General features: G+C 41.1%; 1 protein-coding gene across 2 annotated transcripts; it reads right to left on the reverse strand.

Moving 5' to 3' along the window:
* Positions 1 to 411: 411 nt before the first annotated feature.
* On the reverse strand, positions 412 to 20516 carry CCDC177 (coiled-coil domain containing 177). 2 transcript variants are annotated; one of them, XM_073610704.1, is made up of 2 exons: positions 20331 to 20516; positions 412 to 4801 (listed from the first exon to the last, which is right to left on the reverse strand). In XM_073610704.1, the coding sequence occupies exon 2, from the start codon at positions 4797 to 4799 to the stop codon at positions 2760 to 2762; it is 2040 nt and encodes a 679-aa protein (XP_073466805.1). In that variant the 5' UTR covers positions 4800 to 4801; positions 20331 to 20516; the 3' UTR covers positions 412 to 2759. The 2 variants fall into 2 exon arrangements, with proteins under 2 accessions (XP_073466805.1, XP_073466806.1); XM_073610705.1 differs by lacking the exon at positions 20331 to 20516 and adding an exon at positions 20163 to 20289.
* Between the last annotated feature and the right edge of the window lie 818 nt (positions 20517 to 21334).

Here is a 21334-nt window from a genome sequence, read left to right on the forward strand (position 1 = left end):
GAAATCGGACCTGAAATTGTGAACCAGCATGCACTGAACCCCTGCTGTGATCCGCATGCAGCTCATATGTGAACAGAGCCTTAAGGTGTCAGCTTACCAAGACATTTTGGACAATTTCATGCTCCCAACTTTGTGGGAACAGTTTGGGGATGGCCCCTTCCTATTCCAACATGACCAGTGCACAAAGCAAGGTCCATAAAGACATGGATGAGCGAGTTTGGGGTGGAGGAACTTCACTGGCCTGCACAGAGTCCTGACCTCAACCCGATAGAACACCTTTGGAATGATTTAGAGTGGAGATTGTGAGCCAGGCCTTCTTGTCCAACACCAGTGCCTAGCCTCACAAATTCGCATCTAGAAGAATGGTCAAACATTCTTATAGACACACTCCTAAACCTTGTGGATGGCCTTCCCAGAAGAGTTGAAGCTGTTATAGCTAAATAGGGTGGGCCAACTCAATATTGAACCCTACGGACTAAGACTGGGATGCCATTAAAGTTCCTGTGCCTGTAAAGGCGAGCGTTCCAATACTTTTTCATCACTTTTCTGTTTGTCCATGTACCACAAATCGTGACAACCAACTTACATCAGTTGTAACATACATAAAATAATGCAGGATTCCAACCAGTGACATGTGAGCTGAGTGATACCCAGATCTCCTAGCTGTTGATCAGCGCCATCTTCTCATATGAGATTTGGTAACACCTTTTGCTTGATATGTTTTGTTCTTTCATAAAGATAAAGCCAAGTCAAGATGACCTGATTTGCATTTAATTGCCAAACCTTTCGATATCCCTAAATTGTTTTTGTAATTTTTGATAAAATGTCAGAGAAGCACCCCTCTTGATTAAAGTAGAACTATAGGCAAACCTTTTTTTTACATTTTGGATAGAGTAAGGGAGGGTTTTAACCCCTGTCAGTTCTTTTTTTTTTTTTTGTCATTTGTGTCCCATTGCAGAGATTTCCATTCCCTTCCTGTCCCATAGCCAAACAGGAAGTGAGAGGAAATCCCTGCAAATTAAGGGAATTCTTTGGGGGCCACCAGGTCACCAGAACTAGTGTCCCCATTGGAAGATTTCCCCTCTATTACTTTTCTGGGGACAACCCAAAATTTGGAATGTTCTTTTACTTTCAATAATAATGGTAAACAGGAGAAATAGAGAGAGTGAATCTCTGTAGTGGGGCACAGACAGCAATAACAACTGACAAGTGTTCTAATCCCTCTCCACTCCATCTAAAACTGGAAAAAAGTTTTGCCTTTAGTTATACTTTAAGGTTACAGTATGCATCAGAGAGAAAACACCACTTTCTAAAGACCTGTAGTTTTCTAGGCTATGTTCATACAACAGCAACTTCCAGGGTGGCCAAGAAGAGTTTTCCAGGCATTCAGGAGTAGATTCTGCCTTCTTCTGAATGCCTGTTTCTTTTTTGCTGTACTGAGCGGCCATTGTGAGTAAAACTAATGTGCTGCAACCACAAGCTAAGAGCCACAATCGCAGTGCTGCCCATACACTCAAAAGCTGTGTTAAGTTTGCTGCGGAATGTGTACAGCCACCTTGAGCTGTATGTGAGGCTTTAGGTAGTTAGTTTGGGTCGGTAGAAATCAGGCCTCAACCTCCTATTTTTACCACCCCCTGGCCACTTGTGTGAAAGAGACCTTACTGAAAAATGTTTGCCCAGTCTCAGCAGTGTGACTGCCTCTGGCCTTTATGGCATGTCTTAGTTTAAGGTTTTGGCGAGACGTGAATTTTATTTTACTACACAATCTGGCTCAGCTGCTTAAGAACTGTGTTCTCAACTAGAGCCAGATTTATATAACTAAAACCTGTTGACTGAGGACATTGAAAACCCTGTCTGGGTTCATCTAAACAGCAAGCTTTTTACAGAACACATTCAGTAGCATTCCCATTTAAGCTGCATATGAGAATGTAGTGCACAGCACAAATCTTCTGAGAAACAAAATGGGTTGGCATAAAAGCTTTGCTGGTTGAAAGCTGACGTATGATACCCTTTGCCACAGAACTAATGTTAAAGTGTTACTAAACCCAGGACAATGCGTTCACTATATCTGGTCTTCCACAGTACACAGAACATGGAAATGCAATTATTTTAGTAAATATAAACTACTAAATACCTTTTCTCATCAGCAGTATATAGCAGTCTTGTGACTTCTATCAGTGTCTGGTTAAAGCTTGTAGGAGGAGTTTTCGTTCTCCTCTGTCTGCCCTATGAGGCTGCAGAATCCCTGATCCTCTTTCTGGACAGTGCTGATTGGCTCTGTGCTGATCACATGCACCCTCCCAAGAAGAAAATACTCTCTAGGAATACACACCAAACTGAGCATGTGCAGCTTGTCCCCAAGCCTCTGCTCTATCAGGAGATGGTTTGGGGACAGTGGAAGAAAAAGAGGGTAAGAGAAGACAGGCTCAAACAGCCTTTTTATACAATGCAGAGGATTAACCCCTTAGGTTCCACAGTGAGTATAACAAGCATGCTTTACTGCATATACAGAGTGATTTTACTGTTGTGGGTTTAGTAACACTTTAAGTCCAGGCTTGTGAGTAAACTGCATGCTTATAAATTGTGGTAACATGACTACAAGTAAACAGAGAACCCATATTATGCATTGATTTTAAAAAAATACACGTATATGACTTAAGGATGTCATTGCATTATTACTGTGCAGGTAACTGAGGACAAACATACCCTGGAATCAAGAGCTGCCAGCATAGATGTCTTTACCTACCTAACCTTATCCATTATTTTTTGTCAATATTTGCATACAGTTCAGCTTCCAGAGCCATTTTATCAAAGGTGCGTATGTTAGAATCAGCTCTCACTTTCTCCCTGATATTAAAGGAAGCTCTGGCCACTGACCGTGCATTGTCTAACACACTCTGCTTCTCCTTGAATATTTGTTCACTGCGCTCAAGCTTCTTTTCTATAGACATCAGCAGCTCCTGTCTCTTCATATCTTCATTTTTCAGGACCTTTTGCCGATTCTCCCTCTGGATTTTCTCCTTTTCCAGTCGGCTTTCTATAGCTTTCCTTGCTTTGTGCTGTACAACTTCATCAGCTATCTGGGATGCATGCTGTAGCCTCCTTTCAGCAGTCCTTGCTAGTTCTTTTAAATGCTCTGCACGCTCCTTTTCTTTACGTTCTGCCACCTGTCTTGCTTTTTGGATTTGCATTTCTTCCCTTTGTGCCCTGCTCTTCAGTTCTTGATTTTTTTTCTCCTGTAATTGCTCTACCTTTTCTTGTGCTTTTTGAAGGTTTTTCTCAAGTGCCCTTCTAAGTTCGTCATTATCTAATTCCTCTTTTTGGACTATTTCTTGAAGAAGTACCTGGTGCTTAATTTTCTCCATTTTGTTTTGCAGTATTTTATTAACCTGTAGCTGTGACGCTTTCTCTTGTTTCTTCTGCTGAGCAGCAAGTAACTTATCTTGTGATAATTCATCATTGAGTTGTTTGGATTTTGTGCTTTGTTCCTGGTGGGCCTTCTTTTGCTTTCCTTCCTTTTTACCTTTGCCTGACTCTACTTTGTTGTGCTTTTCTAACTCTGAACCTTGCTCCCTTAGCTGTGCTTCATGGAGCAAACTCTTACTTTGGTTTATGGCTGCCAAATTAAGGTCCTCCATGGAGATTTTGCCACGTCTACTCTTGATTTGGGACTCCAGCAGCTTTTGCCCTTGTAGTATAGCTTTATGCCGCTCTCTCTCCTCTTGCTCCTTTCGCAGATCTGATGTCCTTCTCTGGGTTTCCCACTGTAGGTGTGCCCAGTAGCGCTGTTCATTTCTAATGTTTTCCTCTTCATGTCTGGCAATCATGATTGCTGCAATTTTTTTGTCTCGCTGAGGCAATTCTTGGATGCCTTTCTTTTTCACCTCTTTGACCATCTTCTCAACCTTCTTTGTTGTTTGTGGTGAGTGACTAAGATCTCCCAGACTGAAGCTTCTGCCTAAAAGAGAATTTACTGCATCAAGTGTCCTGGATTTTGGTATGAACTGTGTGGTTCTGCCTCTGGGGCTGTCGCCGCTATAGGATGAGGTTATAGACTCTGAAGAAGTCCTACCTGAGGAACCATCTCTCATCTTCTGAAGAGAGTCCAGAGATTGACTTTTACTCTTTCTTGAGGGCGCATTAGTGACTGAATCACCACTGCCATGGTATTCTTTAGACTGGGTGGTACTGCATTTCTTTGTCTTGGATGCTTGTACTTGCTGCTTTTTGGAAGGTGGTGGCTTGGATCTTTGGGTGCCTTTAGAAGGAAGGGATTTAGATCTTTCAGAATCAGAGAGTGGTGTATTGCTCCTCTGTGTATTTGTATTCATAGGAGAGTCGTATCTCTTAGGCCCAACAGGTGCTACAGGTTCAGCTCGAGAGGGTGCTTTTGAGCTTGATGGGGAACCTAGACTGCTGCTCAGTACCAAAGGCAGAATTCTCCTCTTTTCTTGGCGGATAATTCGTTCCCTCTCTTCCCTGCACATTTTCAGCTTTCTCTGTCTTTCTATCTCATATACCTCACAAAGACCAGTAGCAACCCGCATGGATCGTCCTGGAGCTTCTCTGACTAAATCAGAGAGGCTTCTTGATAATAGTTCTACTGGTTTCACCATACATCGAGCGCAGGCCTCCAAGGAACGGGGACTGGTCAACACATAACGACTTCCCTCTGCTTCTTGGCACTCAAAGTTATAAAGGTCCAGGTGCAACATGGGAGAGTGCTCTCTCTGTCTCACAGGTCCCCCCCTCGAGGCTTCCTCCCCATCTGGATCACCTGTGGGTTCAGCCATCTTCATAACTGGTGGAAAGAAAATGGATTAGTGTTTCTGACTTAACCAACATTTACAACAATAATGTTACACATAAGAAACAGGCCGTGTATAGCAATCATACTGCTCCAAAACTAGAAATGGATTGGTGTATGAAAATCAAAGTAAAGCTTTGTATTTAATTTTATTTTTTGTACACATACAATAGATTGCAATGCAGGCCAATGATGTCTGCTATTTCTGGTCCAGATGCAACTTTGTACTATTGTAAAAACGAGGCACCACAGACAAACATCTGTTATACTAATCTTTGCATATTTGTATATGTAAAGACAGCAAATGTTTGGACTGTTTAATTAGCTGCAGTGCAGAAGATCCCGAGAAACACAGGAAGGACATATAAATCGACAGAACATTAGCCACAAGTTGCTGTATCAAACTAACAGCAATTTGACATCTGCCTACTATAGTTTCAGTAACTTGCTTACAAAAGTATTATGTTCAGTATTGGAATACCACTATATACCAGCCAGCAGATTACCACAGGTTGAGAATCAGCGTAGGACACTTTTTTCCCGGTCATTAATTTTGTTCAATTTCATGGGTACATGCAAAACAAAAAAACTGAAAAACAGTTTTTTTCATGCACCAAAAAAGCAAACACAAATGTTAAAGAAAAAACAACCTTTTTTAATACAGAGTTTATAAAAGACATTCATACAACAACATGTCTGATAATGTGGATGGCTTAATATTAGCCAGTAACACCCATGATATTATAACCACCTAACACCACACTTGTCACCAAATCTATATCTAATACAGTCAAACTTTGGCAAATTGTTACATGTGGAACCCAATGAGTTTCAATTTTAAATTAAAGTAGAACTATAGGCACAATGTTTTTTTTTTAATTTTGGATAAAGCAAGGAAGGGTTATAACTCCTGTCAGATTTTTTTTCATCATCTGTGTCCCATTGGGGAGATTTCCCTTCACTTCCTGTCCCATAGCCAAACAGGAAGTGAGAGGAAATCAATGCAAATTAAAGGAATTCCTTGGGGAATCCCAAGTCACCAGAACTAGTGTCCCCATTGTAAGATTTCCTCTCTATTGCTTTTCTAGGGACAACCCAAAATTTGGGATTTTCTTTTACATTCACTTTCAATAATAATGGTAAACAAGACAAATAGAGAGGGTGAATCTCCTGGGGGGCACAGACAGCAATAAAAACTTACAAGCATTCTAATCCCTCTCCACTACACAAAAAAAGTTTTGCCTTTAGTTATACTTTCATTTCCTATAGGGATATGTTGGTGGTCAGACTGTAATGTGAATACATATATTAAGAAACATTATTATGCATTTTATTTGGTCAATACAGGGCCGATCCTGGGCGGGTGCGCGGGGTGCACCGCACCCAGGTGCCACAGAGGAGGGGGTCACCGAAGTGCCAGAGTGCTCTCCTCCTCTCGTTGTGTATGTCACACACTGCACAGGTTTGGTCTGAAATGCCCGGCGGCCCTGTAAGGTCCTGCCTCCTAGTGATAGACGGAATACTGATTCAATGCCGTGAAATTGAATCAGTGTGACGTGTATCATAGGAAACGCGAGCCGGTCTAGGAGGCGGGACTTTGTTACAGTGGCTGCCCGGGTGATTCAAATCCAAGCTCCGTGACAGCAGGAGATCGCCACTTTATATGATCCAGGGGCACTGGTAGGCTGCAATTGGTGGGCAAGGGTAGGCTGCATTTGGTGGGCACTGGTAGGCTGCATTTGGTGGGCACTGGTAGGCTGCATTTTGTGGGCACTGATAAGGTTGCATTTGGTGGGCACTAATAGGCTGCATTTGATGGGCACTGGTAGGCTGCATTTGATGGGCACTGGTAGTCTGCAATTGGTGGGCACTGGTAGGCTGCATTTCATGGGCACTGGTAGGCTGCATTTCATGGGCACTGGTAGGCAGCATTTGAGGGGCACCGGTAGGTTGCAATTGTTGGGCACTGTTAGGTTGCAATTGGTGGGCACTGGTAGGCTGCATTTGGTGGTCACTGGTAGGCTGCATTTGGTGGGAACTGGTAGGTTGCAATTGGTGGGCACTGGTAGGCTGCATTAGGTGGGCACTGGTAGGCTGCAATTGGTGGGCAATGGTAGGCTGCAATTGGTAGCCAATGGTAGGCTGCAATTTGTGGGTACTGATGAGGCTGCATTTGGTGGGCACTGGTAAGGCTGCATTGATGCATTGATCCCTTGTATCATGTCCACAGTCTCTGACTATCTCTTGTATCATGTCCGCAGTCTCTGACTATCTCCTGCATCATGTTTGCAGTCTCTGACCATCTCCTGTAGTATGTCTGCAGTCTCTGACCAGCTCTCCTGTATCATGTCTGCAGTCTCTGACCATGTCCTGTATCGTGTTTGCAGTCTCTGGCCATCTCCTGTAGTATTCTCTCTGACCATCTCCTGTATCATGTCTCCAGTCTCTGACCATCTCTTGTATTGTGTCCTCAGTCTCTACCATCTCCTGTATCATGCCTGAAGTCTCTGACCATCTCCTGTAATATGTCTGCAGTATGTCTGGGGGCTCTTTCTAACAGACACTCTAACAGAAGCCCTTTCTGTGTCCATTAGAGAGACCCCCTGCCCCTCCAGGTCCTATTAGAGTACTATGCTTCTCTTCCTGCATTTTATTTATTGTTAAGAGATTGTGGGAGGATCCCAAGGTAACGAAGACTCCTTAGGGGATAATCTCTGTGTTTGAGTCATTGCTATAGAAACATTTCTGCACCCAGGCGTATGTGACCCTAGGATCGGCCCTGAGTCAATACATACAGCTTATATAGATATAGTCCAAGCACTGACCTACATCATAATCTACCGGGTTATGGTGAATTATCAGCCCCCCCAAAAAATAATTGGTCCATAGGTTGTCAGTAATCCCAATAAATTATGAGAGGAAAAAGCACAAGGAGCGCCAGGAATCCCCCAACAAGGGTTTATACAATAAAAAATAACAATCAAGTATGATGGTTTATGAATCTAAAAAGGTAAAACATGTAATGTATCCCAGTGAAAGCAAAAAACATAGTAACTCAGGGTCTTACCCAATTTAGAAATAGACTTTTCACAAAATCATTTCACAAGGATTCCCATAAATCTTACGATATTTCCAGCACAAAAAAATAAATAATTATTCCAAAGGGGCATATCAATACCCAAGTGGAGATGCCCTAAGACAAATAAATAAATGCAATCAAGTAAAAAAAAAAAAAAAAAAACTGGAAAACAACACAAGGTGGTTGGATGTATAATCAGATCCATAAAGGTATTTTCCCCCAGGGATATCACATCCAAATGGACACAATGACAGCAACAGCAGACTGACCCACTCTGATCAAACTATATATACAAAAAGTAGTGGGTCCAGGTGCAACATGTTCCTCTGAATATTAATTGGTTTTGTCTTTTTGTTTTTTTTTTCTCTTTCTTTATTGTGACATTGTAACTATACCCCCTTACTATGTATAATTGTTGTTTCATTTTGGGTTTTTGCACTGTTTATGTCTATGTAGAACCATCCTAGAGTATGATGCTAGGTAAGTTTAGTTTTTAGCTAGATCTGCAATCAAGGGAGTAGTAATAATTTGTTCTGGTCTGTTCATGGATTTAGAGGCTGGGAGTTTGATTGCTTCCCCCTGTCTCTGAAAGAAGCTTCCAGAACTTAGGGCAAGAGATTCAAATAACCAGGCTGAATATTTATCATGATCCAGCCAATCCCTGGAGAGGAGTGTCCAGAAGGTGGCTGGAAAGGTGATAGTCTGAAGCACTGGAGATCTGGTTTCCTTCTCCCAGGAGGGTTCCAGACCCCAAACCCATGCACTGTGCAGTTGTTCTGGAGGCCTCAACAGTGTCAGGGCTAAAGGCATGGATGGACCTTGTTAGAAGCTGATTGCAGGACCTAACTGTGTGACTGTGTAGTGTTCTGGGGATTGCATTGGTGCAAGGTAACCAGATGCCAAAGAGACTTGCCTCATGATCTTCAGCTGTGAGGCCTTAGACTGCCCAGAGACTTGCCTCGTGGTTCCCAGCTGTAAGGTCTGCCCCAACTCTCACAACTACTTAAGCAGAAGAAGAGCCTCTAATTGCTATGTGCTACTCATTTTTAATTATCTTATGCCCTAACCTCTCTCCTGTTAAAGTGTCTTTATGCAATAAATCTTATAAAGATATCCTGTAGACTGTATTATTGGAGTCAGTATGAATGGACTGGTGCGTGCGGTTGTAGGCAGCCTCTGTACTTTTAGGGAAGAGACAGTTAATACCAGCTGCCCCTACGGGGGGGGGGGAGGGGGGTAGCAGTGCATGTATGTTTACTTTGTATATTGTATGTGCCCTGCAGTTGTCGATTGTCCCCTCTAGGTGGCGGTGTTTGGGACAACACCCGGCGCACACAGCCCCTGCTCCACTTCCCCTTTTTACTAGGAGGATTTGAGCAAGCTATGTTATTCCCTTGGCTGGGTTGTCCATCTGTTGGGAGGTGGGAAAATGTGGGCCTAGTGGAGGTTGAGTTGTTTCCTGCTGCCCCCTCCATTCCCTTGCCTTTCTCTGTAGCTTTGGCTGTGATGGGCCAGAATCAGTGTGTTTTGGTGTCTTTATGGGTGTGATGATGCCATGATGGCACCATTGTTACGCCGGAAGTGAGGTCATTGTGCTGAAAATGACGGGGAGCACAATACAGGATAAAGCAAGCATCTGCTTCCTTTTTTCCCCTGTGTGCTTTTGGCACCATTTTCATTGTTTGGTGCTGCAGTACTAACTTCCTATTGGTGCGTCTGTCATTGCGTCCATCTGGATATAATCCCACTGGGGAAAAAATAGAGTAGAAGCTTGTTGATGCACGAGGTAAGACCTTTATGGATCAGCTTATAAGTCCAACCACCTTCTGTGCGGTTTTCTGTTTAAATCCTTGTTGGAGGTATCCTGGGGCCCCTTGTACTTTTTCCTCTCACTATTGGGGTTACTAGCAACATATGGACCAATCATTTCATTTGGGGGGCTGATAATTCACTGTATCCTGGTAGATTGTAATGTAAGTCAGTGCTTAGACTATAACTACTGTACATAAGCTGTATGTAATGACTGTATAAAATGCATCATAATGTTTTTTGATATATGTATTTACATTACAGACCATCATCATACCCCTGAAGAAGATTAATTCAAAATCAAAAAACGTTGGGTTCCACATGTAACTTTTTGTCCAATTTTGACTGTATTTGATATAAAACTGGGGACATGTGTGGTGTTAGGTGGTGTTGATATAAATCAGTATTACCAGCTAATTGTAGACCATCCATATTATCAGCCATGTTTTATGAATGTATTTTATGAACATTGAAATACAATATATATATATATATTTTATATATATATATATATATATATATATATATATATATATATATATATATATATATATATATATATATATATATATATATATATATTTTTTATTTTTTTTTTTATAATATGTGATTTTTTTTTTTTTTATGCTAGAAAAACCCAATTTTTCTTTTTTTATGGTCTCAATGTAATCATTAGGGATGTGGGACCTTGGCATAAACCAGACAACATAAAATATTATCTAATTTCATGTATATAAATTAAAAAAAATTTTTGTATTAAGAGAAGTGTTAAAAAAAATGATCCTCCCTGAGTGTCAAATAGGTTAGATACGCCACTGATGCAGATGTAGAGGAAGCTGCTGGTTCCCCTCTGTGGCCCAAATATAAAATAAACTATGGACTGTTTGTTTATCTATCTCTATTTAGATTCAGAAGCTCCAGCTAATTCATTTTAGCAAAGATGCTTAGTTTGGATAACTCTAACATAACAACATAGCACAACACGTCCGTGATAACAAGTCTTAAATAATTTACATACTTTGTTAAATATTTTGCATTAAAAGTAGAGCTTAGTAGTATAGACACTGCATTCTCAACGGAGACAACTACAAGGGTTCCAAATAGTATTAAAGCAGTATTAAACCAAAACCAAAGATGTAATATCCACTTGCCAACTAGCCACAGTACTTACAGTATACTGCGGCAGGTCGGCACATGCAGGCAAAATCACATATATGTACGTCATTTTGCATGCTCAGCTAAGATCATGTGATTGATATGTGTCAACAAGGGTGTTATGAATGAATTAATTTATAACAGCTGTGTTGCCTATGTATGATTGGCCCACAGCTATCACATGGTATCTAGGCCAATTACAGCACCCTGTACCATGTGATTACCTGTAGCCAATCACAGATCAATAGTGATTACAGTTGTCATGAATGGTAAACCCATTCATGACAGTTGAAACCTTTTCTATTACAATGATCTTCGTTGTAATAGCAAACAAAGTGTAAAAAGATAAAAAATCCCTGATTTTTACCAAAGACATGTAGCAGAATACATTTTAATCTAAATTTATGATGAAATATGATTTTATTGGATATGCTTTATGAGAGAAAGCAGAAAATATTGTTTTGTTTTTTTTAATTTGGTCTTTTTTTTTGCTTGTTTATAAAACCCATTGGGTTTTATCAAATACCACCAAAAGAAAGCTCTATTTGGGTGAAAATGATAAAACATTTTTGTATTGCATGACCGCACAATTGCCAGTTAAAGTAGCACAGTGCTGAATATTCCCTGGACACGAAGGGGGTAAAACTTTCCAGAGCAGAGTGCAATATAATAAGTGTTTGCTTTTAGGTTTATATCACTTTAAGGGCCTTCAATGTGGTCTCCGGTTGCTTCATCACTCTAGATTCTCCAGAAAGTCATATTCAGAAAGAGATGTAGATTCAGCTGACTGTCATTACGTTTTGGTAAGTTCTTAATTGGCAAGGAAAATATAACATTTTCACACAGTAATGCCCCGTACACACGGTCGGACTTTGTTCGGACATTCCGACAACAAAATCCTAGGATTTTTTCCAACGGATGTTGGCTCAAACTTGTCTTGCATACACACGGTCACACAAAGTTGTTGGAAAATCCGATCGTTCTGAACGCGGTGGCGTAAAACACGTACGTCAGGACTATAAACGGGGCAGTGGCCAATAGCTTTCCTCTCTTTATTTATTCTGAGCATGCGTGGCACTTTGTCCGTCGGATTTGTGTACACACGATCGGAATTTCCGACAACGAATTTTGTTGTCGGAAAATTTTATCTCCTGCTCTCCAACTTTGTGTGTCGGAAAATCCGATGGAAAATGTCCGATGGAGCCCACACACGGTCGGAATTTCTGACAACACGCTCCGATCGGACATTTTCCATCGGAAAATCCGACCGTATGTACGGGGCATAAGAATTTGCTTTACTAAAATTGTCACTTAGCGGATCTTTGTCTGCCAAAGTAAACAAAGGAAAAGCTAAAGAAAACAAATGCAGCCACCGCATCTAAGAACTGGTAAACTGCACAATAATAAATGTTTGTGTTTGGGTTTAATACTCCTTTATTTAGCAAACTGAAGGAAACAATCACATTTCCTATAAAATGAATGGCATGTTTTTATATTTTTACCTTCTGTTTTAGAAGGTGACGTAGCTGCATTCTTTCACATTCAGGTTGACAAATGAGAAGAGTCACCTGGCGGGTTGCTATGGTTAAAGTAGAGCTCCAATCAATCATCACGCTACCAAAACTATCTAAGAAGCATTGCAACTGTTCTGTATTTCTATAATTCCTTGCAGCCAGAATTCAGAACACACCTTAAAGGTAACAGGAGGGCTGTTTACATCACACTACTACTGACTGGTGCTGTCAATATAATTTGCTAGGTGAGAACAGCAATGCAGAGAATTCATTCTTAACCTTTTTCCATCTAACTAATCTGCCCCCAGTAACTAATAACCAGTCTTTTTCAGTATTATTTGATCTTTTTAGTAGTACAAGATCTGAGGGCCTCTGTGTTAATTCTGAGCTCTCCCACCCCACTCATTACTGCTCCTGCACACATTTACTCTATAACCCTAATACAGATTCTTTTAAACCTTGGCTTTTCACAAACCTCAGCTGTCTCATCAGTTTAGCTTAGGAGATACCTTGAGATTTGTTTACATCCTTTGGAAAGACTATAAGGCTTACAGGGTTTGTTTCAGAGTGTTGGCCACTCCAAAAGCTGTAAAGGTGATTTATCTACTACCAGATGGGAAACTGTGACTAGAGAAAACTCTGCATGGGGTCAGGGTCCCACAAATAGAGCTTTCTTTTGGTGGTATTTGATCACCTCTGCGGTTTTTATTTGTATTTGTATTGCAATTGCACAAAAGTTATAGCATCTACAAAATTGGGGATAGATTTATGGCATTTTTTTTTTTACTAGTAATGGTGCGAATTTTATCGGGACTGTGACATTATGGCAGACAAAAATTGAGAGCAAGTGGTGGGACTTTATATGAAGCACACAGCAGCACAAAAGGAAGTCAAGTGACTGGGAAATACTGTTTATTCATGTTGTATAATCTAACATACAACCAAATGGGTATATATATATATATAACTTCCAAAAACATTTGATCGTTTACAACATAAGTTACATAGTAGTCCACAATCATTGAAACAGTTGTAGAACAGACAATGGATACGTATTGTAAACATAGGTAAGTTAAAACCAAAACAAAACTAAATATATCAAAAAAATATGAAAAAGGTTTTTCTTGTAAACGATCAAATGCTTTTGGAGGTAATATACCCATTTAGTTGTATGTTAGATTATACAGCATGAATAAACAGTATTTCCCAGTCACTTGACTTCCTTTTGTGCTGCTGTGTGCTTCATATAAAGTCCCACCACTTGCTCTCAATTTTAATCAATGATAGGGATGGAGGCAGTTACCCCTTTGGTTCCTGCCTCATTTAAAGTCCCAAAATTCCTTTTCTTCTCATTATAAAATTATGGCGGACAGATCGGACACTTTTGACACTATTTTGGGACCAGTGACATTTATACAGCAATCAGTGCTATAAAAATGCATTGATTACTGTGTAAATGACACTGGCCAGGAAGAGGTTAAACACTAGGGGGCGATCAAGGGGTTAAGTGTGTTCTAACTGTAGGGGGGATGGGCTCACTAGAACATGAGAGATCACTGCTCTCGATCACTGGGACCAGTAGATCCCTGTCATGTTGCTAGGCAGAACAGGGAAACGCCTTGGTTACATTTCCCCGTTCTGCCTCTCCTCGCTGCAATTAAGGGCCACCGGTGAACATCGGGTTTGCGGGACCCACGGGCACGCTCCTGCAGCGCACCCACTAGGCGGCAAATTTAAAGGGACGTACAGGTACGCCCTTTTGCCTGCCAATGCCATTCTGCCGACGTAAATCGGCATACGGCGTTTGGCAAGTGGTTAAACAGCCTCCCTACTAATTTCTCCCTGTTGTGTACCAGTACAGGAGACCTAGTCTAAGAGTTTACTATAGTGAATTCCTCCCACCCCTAAGCCTATAGTAGCTGTGTGAGCTTCTATGGCTTTAGTTACACTACTGCCTATCCTGTATCACAAGAAAGTGTTCTTAGATCACCAGTTCCACTATACTGTATATACAGTGGGGATGGAAAGTATTCAGACCCCCTTAAATTTTTCACTCTTTGTTATATTGCAGCCATTTGCTAAAATCATTTAAGTTCATTTTTTTCCTCATTAATGTACACACAGCACCCCATATTGACAGAAAAACACAGAATTGTTGACATTTTTGCAGATTTATTAAAAAAGAGAAACTGAAGTATATCACATGGTCTTAAGTATTCAGAACTTTTGCTCAGTATTTAGTAGAAGCACCCTTTTGATCTAATACAGCCATGAGTCTTTTGGGGAAAGATGCAACAAGTTTTTCACACCTGGATTTGGGGATCCTCTGCCATTCCTCTATGCAGATCCTTTCCAGTTCTGTTAAGTTGGATGGTAAACGTTGGTGGACAGCCATTTTTAGGTCTCTCCAGAGATGCTCAATTGGGTTTAAGTCAGGGCTCTGGCTGGGCCATTCAAGAACAGTCACGGAGTTGTTGTGAAGCCACGCCTTCATTATTTTAGCTTTGTGCTTAGGATCATTGTCTTGTTGGAAGGTAAACCTTTGGCCCAGTCTGAGCTCCTGAGCACTCTGGAGAAGGTTTTCATCCAGGATATCCCTGTACTTGGCCGCATTCATCTTTCCCTCAATTGCAACCAATTGTCCTGTCCCTGCAGCTGAAAAACACCCCCACAGCATGATGCTGCCACCACCATGCTTCACTGTTGGGACTGTATTGGACAGGTGATGAGAAGTGCCTGGTTTTCTCCACACATACCGCTTAGAATTAAGGCCAAAAAGTTCTATCTTGGTCTCATCAGACCAGAGAATCTTATTTCTCACCATCTTGGAGTCCTTCAGGTGTTTTTTAGCAAACTCCATGCAGGCTTTCATGTGTCTTGCACTAAGGAGAGGCTTCCATCGGGCCACTCTGCCATAAAGCCCCGACTGGTGGAGGGCTGCAGTGATGGTTGACTTTCTACAACTTTCTCCCATCTCCCGATTGCATCTCTGGAGCTCAGCCACAGTGATCTTTGGATTCTTCTTTACCTCTCTCACCATGGCTTTTTTCCCCGATAGCTCATCGACGGCCAGCTCTAGGAAGGGTTCTGGTTGTTCCAAACATCTTCTATTTAAGGATTATGGAGGCCACTGTGCTCTTAAGAACCTTAAGTGCAGCAGAAATTTTTTTGTAACCTTTGGCCAGATCTGTGCCTTGCCGCAATTCTGTCTCTGAGGTCTTCAGGCAGTTCCTTTGACCTCATGATTCTCATTTGCTCTGACATGCACTGTGAGCTGTAAGGTCTTATATAGACAGGTGTGTGGCTTTTCTAATCAAGTCCAATCAGTATAATCAAACACAGCTGGACTCAAATGAAGGTGTAGAACCATCTCAAGGATGATCAGAAGAAATGGACAGCACCTGAGTTACAGCAAAGGGTTTGAATACTTAGGACCATGTGATAATTCAGTTTTTCTTTTTTAATAAATCTGCAAAAATGTCAACAAGTGTTTTTCTGTCAATATGGGGTGCTGTGTGTACATTAACCACCTGGCATCCGCGCTATAGCCGAATGACGGCTACAGCGCGGACCTACATTCCCGGGAGGACGTCATATGACGTCCTCCCCTGTGCACGCTCCCTGCGCGCGCCCTGCAGGGCGCGCGCCGGGCGCGTTGTGATCACCGAGTCACTGAGACTCGGCTGATCACCGATCTGTGTAAGGGGCCGGTCCCGGCCCCTTACCATGTGATCAGCTGTCAGCCAATGACAGCTGATCACATGATGTAAACAAAAGATCGGTAATCGTTTTTTTTTTTTACTCAAGCTGACAGCGCGAGTAGAAAAAAAGGCCGATCACCGGATCGGATGTGAGGGACATCGGTCCCCAAGTGGAAGAGGCACATCTGCCTCATCAGTGCCCAATAAAAGTGCCACCTAATAGTGCCCACAGTGCCACCTAATAGTGCCCACAGTGCCACCTAACAGTGCCCACAGTGCCACCTAACAGTGCCCACAAGTGCCACCTATCAGTGCCCACAAGTACCACCTATCAATGCCCACCTGTAGTGCCAATCAGTGCCACCTGCCAGTGCTGCCCATCACTGCCACCCATCAGTGCCCATCACTGCCACCCATCACTGCCGCCTATCAGTGCCCATCACTGCCGCCTCATCAGCGTACATCAATGAAGGAGAAAAATTACCCGTTTAAAATTTTTTAAAACAAAATATAAAAAAATAAACTTTTTTTAAAAAAAAAAAATCATTTTTTTACATTTTTTTAATAAAAAGTAAAAACCGCAGAGGTGATCAAATACCACCAAAAGAAAGCTCTATTTGTGGTGAAAAAATGATAAAAATTTCATTTGGGTACAGTGTTGTATGACCACGCAATTGTCATTCAAAGTGCGTGCGCCGAAAGCTGAAAATTGGTCTGGATAGGAGGGGGGTTTAAGTGCCCAGTAAGCAAGTGGTTAATGAGGAAAAAAAATGAACTTAAATGATTTTAGCAAATGGCTGCAATATAACAAAGAGTGAAAAATTTAGGGGGGGGGGGGGGTCTGAATACTTTCTGTCCCCACTGTAGTTGTATAAAAACAGTAACCACTATATGCTCTTTTCTCCTATTTTTTCAGAGTACAAATATATCACAAACACCTAAAAACACTGACCCAATAAGGACCCATAAGAATATTGTTACTTGCTAACACTAAGGACCTGAGTCAATGAGCTTTGGGCCTACAATGTATTAGTTTGACAGTTTGAGATGCCATGGAGATCATTCAGAATTCGTTTATAGATCCATTGACCTTCTTCAAGTGGGTTTTGCACTCCCAAAGATTTGCTGTTTACACATAAATACTAATGTTGATGGACTTAGTGAATGGAGAACAGAGAATAGTTACTGAATAGACTATATCTGTTAGAGTATAGTGAATACACTATATATGTTCAAAATTAATGACCATTGCAACACACTCAAGGTCTAAATAAAAGGGCCCCTTTGACATGTACAGTATATAGTACTACTATCTGATTCCAGCGTGGATAAATTACGATCTATAGCAGTGATCTCCAAACTGCGGCCCTTTGCTTGCCTTTATCTGGCCCTTGGGGCACTATTCCTCCTGCTGACATGGCACATAAATCCTCCCATTGACACCAACGATGAGGCAGTATTCATCCAACCAACACCAATGATGAGGCACTATTCCTCCCATTGATACCAATGATGGGACACTATTCCTCCCACTGACACCAACCTTGAGTTACAATTCCTTCCACTGACATCACCAATGGGGCAATATTCCTCCCACTAACACCAACGATGGGGCACTATTCCTCTCACTGACACCAACAATGAGCCATTATTCCTCCACCTGATACTAACGATGGGACACTATTTCTCTAATACCAAGAATAGAGCATTGTTCACTCTCATGGGCCACAGTCCAGCCCCTCGAAAGTCTGAAGAACAGTACAAGGGCCTTTGGTTTAGAAAGTTTGGATTCCCCTGATTTAGGAACTATTTATACAGGGTGGCAATTCAAATAAGGAGGTTTCCTTTTTGATGTGGACTGATTATGAAAGGTCATAAGACCTACAGACACTAAGAAATGAACATAAGCCTTTTGTGATGACCAGTACTTTAATCTGCATTGCATAAACTGATTCTAATGAAAAGACTGCCCCTGACATACACTGCCCTATGGTGAACATAAGTTTGCTGTTTAAATAAGAAATTCATATAGGTTGTATTTTTGAAACACGCGACCGGATGGGGATTTTCATTATCAACGAGGACATTATATCCAGTGATCATTTAATAAACTGTTTTGACAAATTTAGGGCTATTAAATTTAGGGCTATTAAGTAGCAATATTTTTATGGGTCCATAAGGCCCCTTTCACACCAGCGGACCGATCGGGTCTGCCTGTCCGTTTTTTTTAGGCGGACCTGTCTGACCACCTATTGTTCTATATGGATAGGTGGATTTCAGCGGACATGTGTCTGCTGTCACCCGCCGGCATCCGATCTGATCCAGTCCTCTAAATCCAGACAGAGGTGGATACATCACAGGAAATGCATTAAGGTAAAAATGTCTTGGCTTTAGAACTTCTTTAAAGTGAACCTGTCAGCTATTTTAAACATTTAAAATTAAAGGTCCTACCATGACTACAAGAGGATAGCTGATCACCAGAAAATTCCCCAAACACAATGTTGTTTTGTTACCAGGGACACAACTTTCCTGACTTCAGCATTAAAGTAGTACTAAAGTTTTTTTTTTCTAAAATAACAAACATGTTATACTTACCTGCCCTGCAGTGGTTTTTCACACAGCAGCCCTGATCCTATTCTTTTCGGGGTCCCTTGCTGGCTCTCCTGTCTCCTCCCACTCGAGCAGTGCCCCCAGAGAAAGCTGCTTGCCCTGGGGGCACCGATACATGCTCGCTCCCGAGCCGCTTCCCTATGCTTCCTTAAGACACATAGAATCCCTGCTATCTTCTCATTGGCTCACTGGCCTGTGATTGAACCAATGGGCTCCCACTACTGTCTCAGCCAATGAGGATTGAGAGTCCCCGTCCAGCCCAGGCTATCATGAACATCGCTGAATCGGAGGGGATTACTAAAGATGCCTTTAGAATCACTTTATGTTCTGCCAGTGGTGGTGGTTGATGAAGGCCTAGTTCTCCAGTGGTAGAAGTCAGATCTCAAGTAACACAGTGAAACTAGTTTCAGAGACACACACGAGCAAAACCTTTACTTTTAAATGTTTAAAGTAGTTCACAGGTTCACTTTAAAGCATAACTTTACCCTTCTGTCAAAACTGAATGTGCAAACAGTAGTGATATAATTAACTTTCCAAATCATTTTCATGACAAGTTTTACGCCTGTAGAAATTTTTGACGCCTCCTCTAGTGGGAAATGTTCAGATTTAATGTGTTGCTGTAGGCCGGGTTATGCTTACAGCTGTCTACAGTTGACAATGTAATGTATCAAACTGTTCAACCAGGAACTGCTTTAGGTCCCAGCATCCATAAACTAGTTGCAAATTTACAGATTCCAATCATTTTATGCATTGACTTTGTGCTTGTGGGTACGTATCATTGACACCTTGACATATTAAGTCCCCAGTGTTTCCAGTTTCTCCACATCAATAAAAATACCTGAACATTTCACATTGAGCAACATAACAAATGAATTCTGTGTATAAATGTGATTTTTTTTTTGGCTAACTTTCTCACAAGGGTGTTGAAATTGACTATTGGTTAATAAGACTCTAATTAGACAATAAACTGTATTAGGACTTGTGCTGAAAAATGTAATAATCTGTCATAATATCTATAAATCAAATAGTCTAATTTAAAAAAAAAAAAAGCCCACGGATAGGAATAATTAGTATGAGTCCTGGCTAAAGAATAATATGAACAATTAAAAAAAAATTACAACAAGAAATGATAAAGCCTGAATAATAATAATAACAATAATAATGGCTTTACATCAATGAGCAGCAGGTAATAAAACGAAGCATTGGTTATCACCTGATCTGACTCATTTAATTATAAAAATACATTTTTAGTTTATGGTTCATACTGTGTCCTCAATCCCAGGTTCATTTTAGCACCTCTGCCAGATGCTTGAATAATCCTGCCTGGCTTAGTGAAAGTAAGAGATCATTCCAGTTGGAAACAAGGAGGAGGGCACAGGGAGCCCATGACTGCTGCTTGAAGTAACCCAACACCAGAAGCAAAAGAACAAATGGCTACAAAAAAAAAGAAGACATGCATACAAAAGTCATGGTCTCACTCAGCTTACATTATTGCTTGCACGATTCGACGCTTTTTAATCACAATGTACTTGACGGAATGTGTATACTTGGTCGGTGGATAGAGATTGGACGACACGGCATCATCTACACAAAGGGCAGGATGTGATAATATGATGCAGGGATGGTGAATCACACAATGCGACATTAGCAGTTACCTTTATCCCCCCTATCCAAGATCAACTGTCGGGCGTGTTAGTATCCAAGAGATGTTTCAGCACCACAGCAATGGACAGCGAGCAGAGAACAGGGAGAGGCAGCTGGGAAGAACAGCCAAATGGGCAGATGAGGGAGGTGGCGGTAGTAGAGAACAGCTGGTGGGAAGATCTGCAGGAGTGGAGGCTTGCAGGGAACAAAATACACAAAAACACACCACTAAAGATCAGTGGGGGGGAGGAATTCCTGGAACAGCTTTTTTTTTAAAAGGGAGGAAGGAGGAAATGAATAGCACAGCCAGAAATCACAGTCAGGATGGTGAATAGTAACCAGAGACGGAATATAGGCCTTGGAAATGTAATAAGTTAACTTAATGTTGTAAATTACATTGCAAAATGGACATTTAATTCAATATATTTTTATTAATTTTCTTGCATTCCCAACAAGTATACCATTACAGGAAAAAAAGGAGGAACACGCTCACCTGAGCAATTGTTTCAATAAAAAGTGGTATAACAAGACATAGTGCAAGCAAAGCACTAGTGAACCAGGGCTTTATAAAATGAAACATGGTAAGGAATGCAGTATGGACATTTCAAAAGGACTCTCATCCTCAATGAGGTGACAAGTTTAAGGTGAGAGGTTTTTCATTGCTTCTTTGACATGTGTGAGTAAAATCATACATATCTTCACAACTACTTTGTGCATCCAGGTGGATTTCATTTGCTGGTAAATGGTAATGGACATCTCCTGATATATATCTATATATATATATATATATATATATAGATATATATCTATATCTATATCTATCTATATTTTTTTTTTATTATCAAAAGAAAACTGGCACAAAATAGTAAAAAAAAAACCCAAAGCATTTTTTAAAATTTAGCTGTATATTTCTTGTTACTACTATAGACCTTCACCAAAGAAGAACTCAAAATAAATTCTCCTGCTCCTGACGATCGCAGCAATACCACATATGTGTATGTTAGTTGTTGTTTGT

Source organism: Aquarana catesbeiana, linkage group LG13 (genome assembly GCF_042186555.1).
Source record: "Aquarana catesbeiana isolate 2022-GZ linkage group LG13, ASM4218655v1, whole genome shotgun sequence".
NCBI classification, from domain to species: Eukaryota; Metazoa; Chordata; class Amphibia; order Anura; family Ranidae; genus Aquarana; species Aquarana catesbeiana.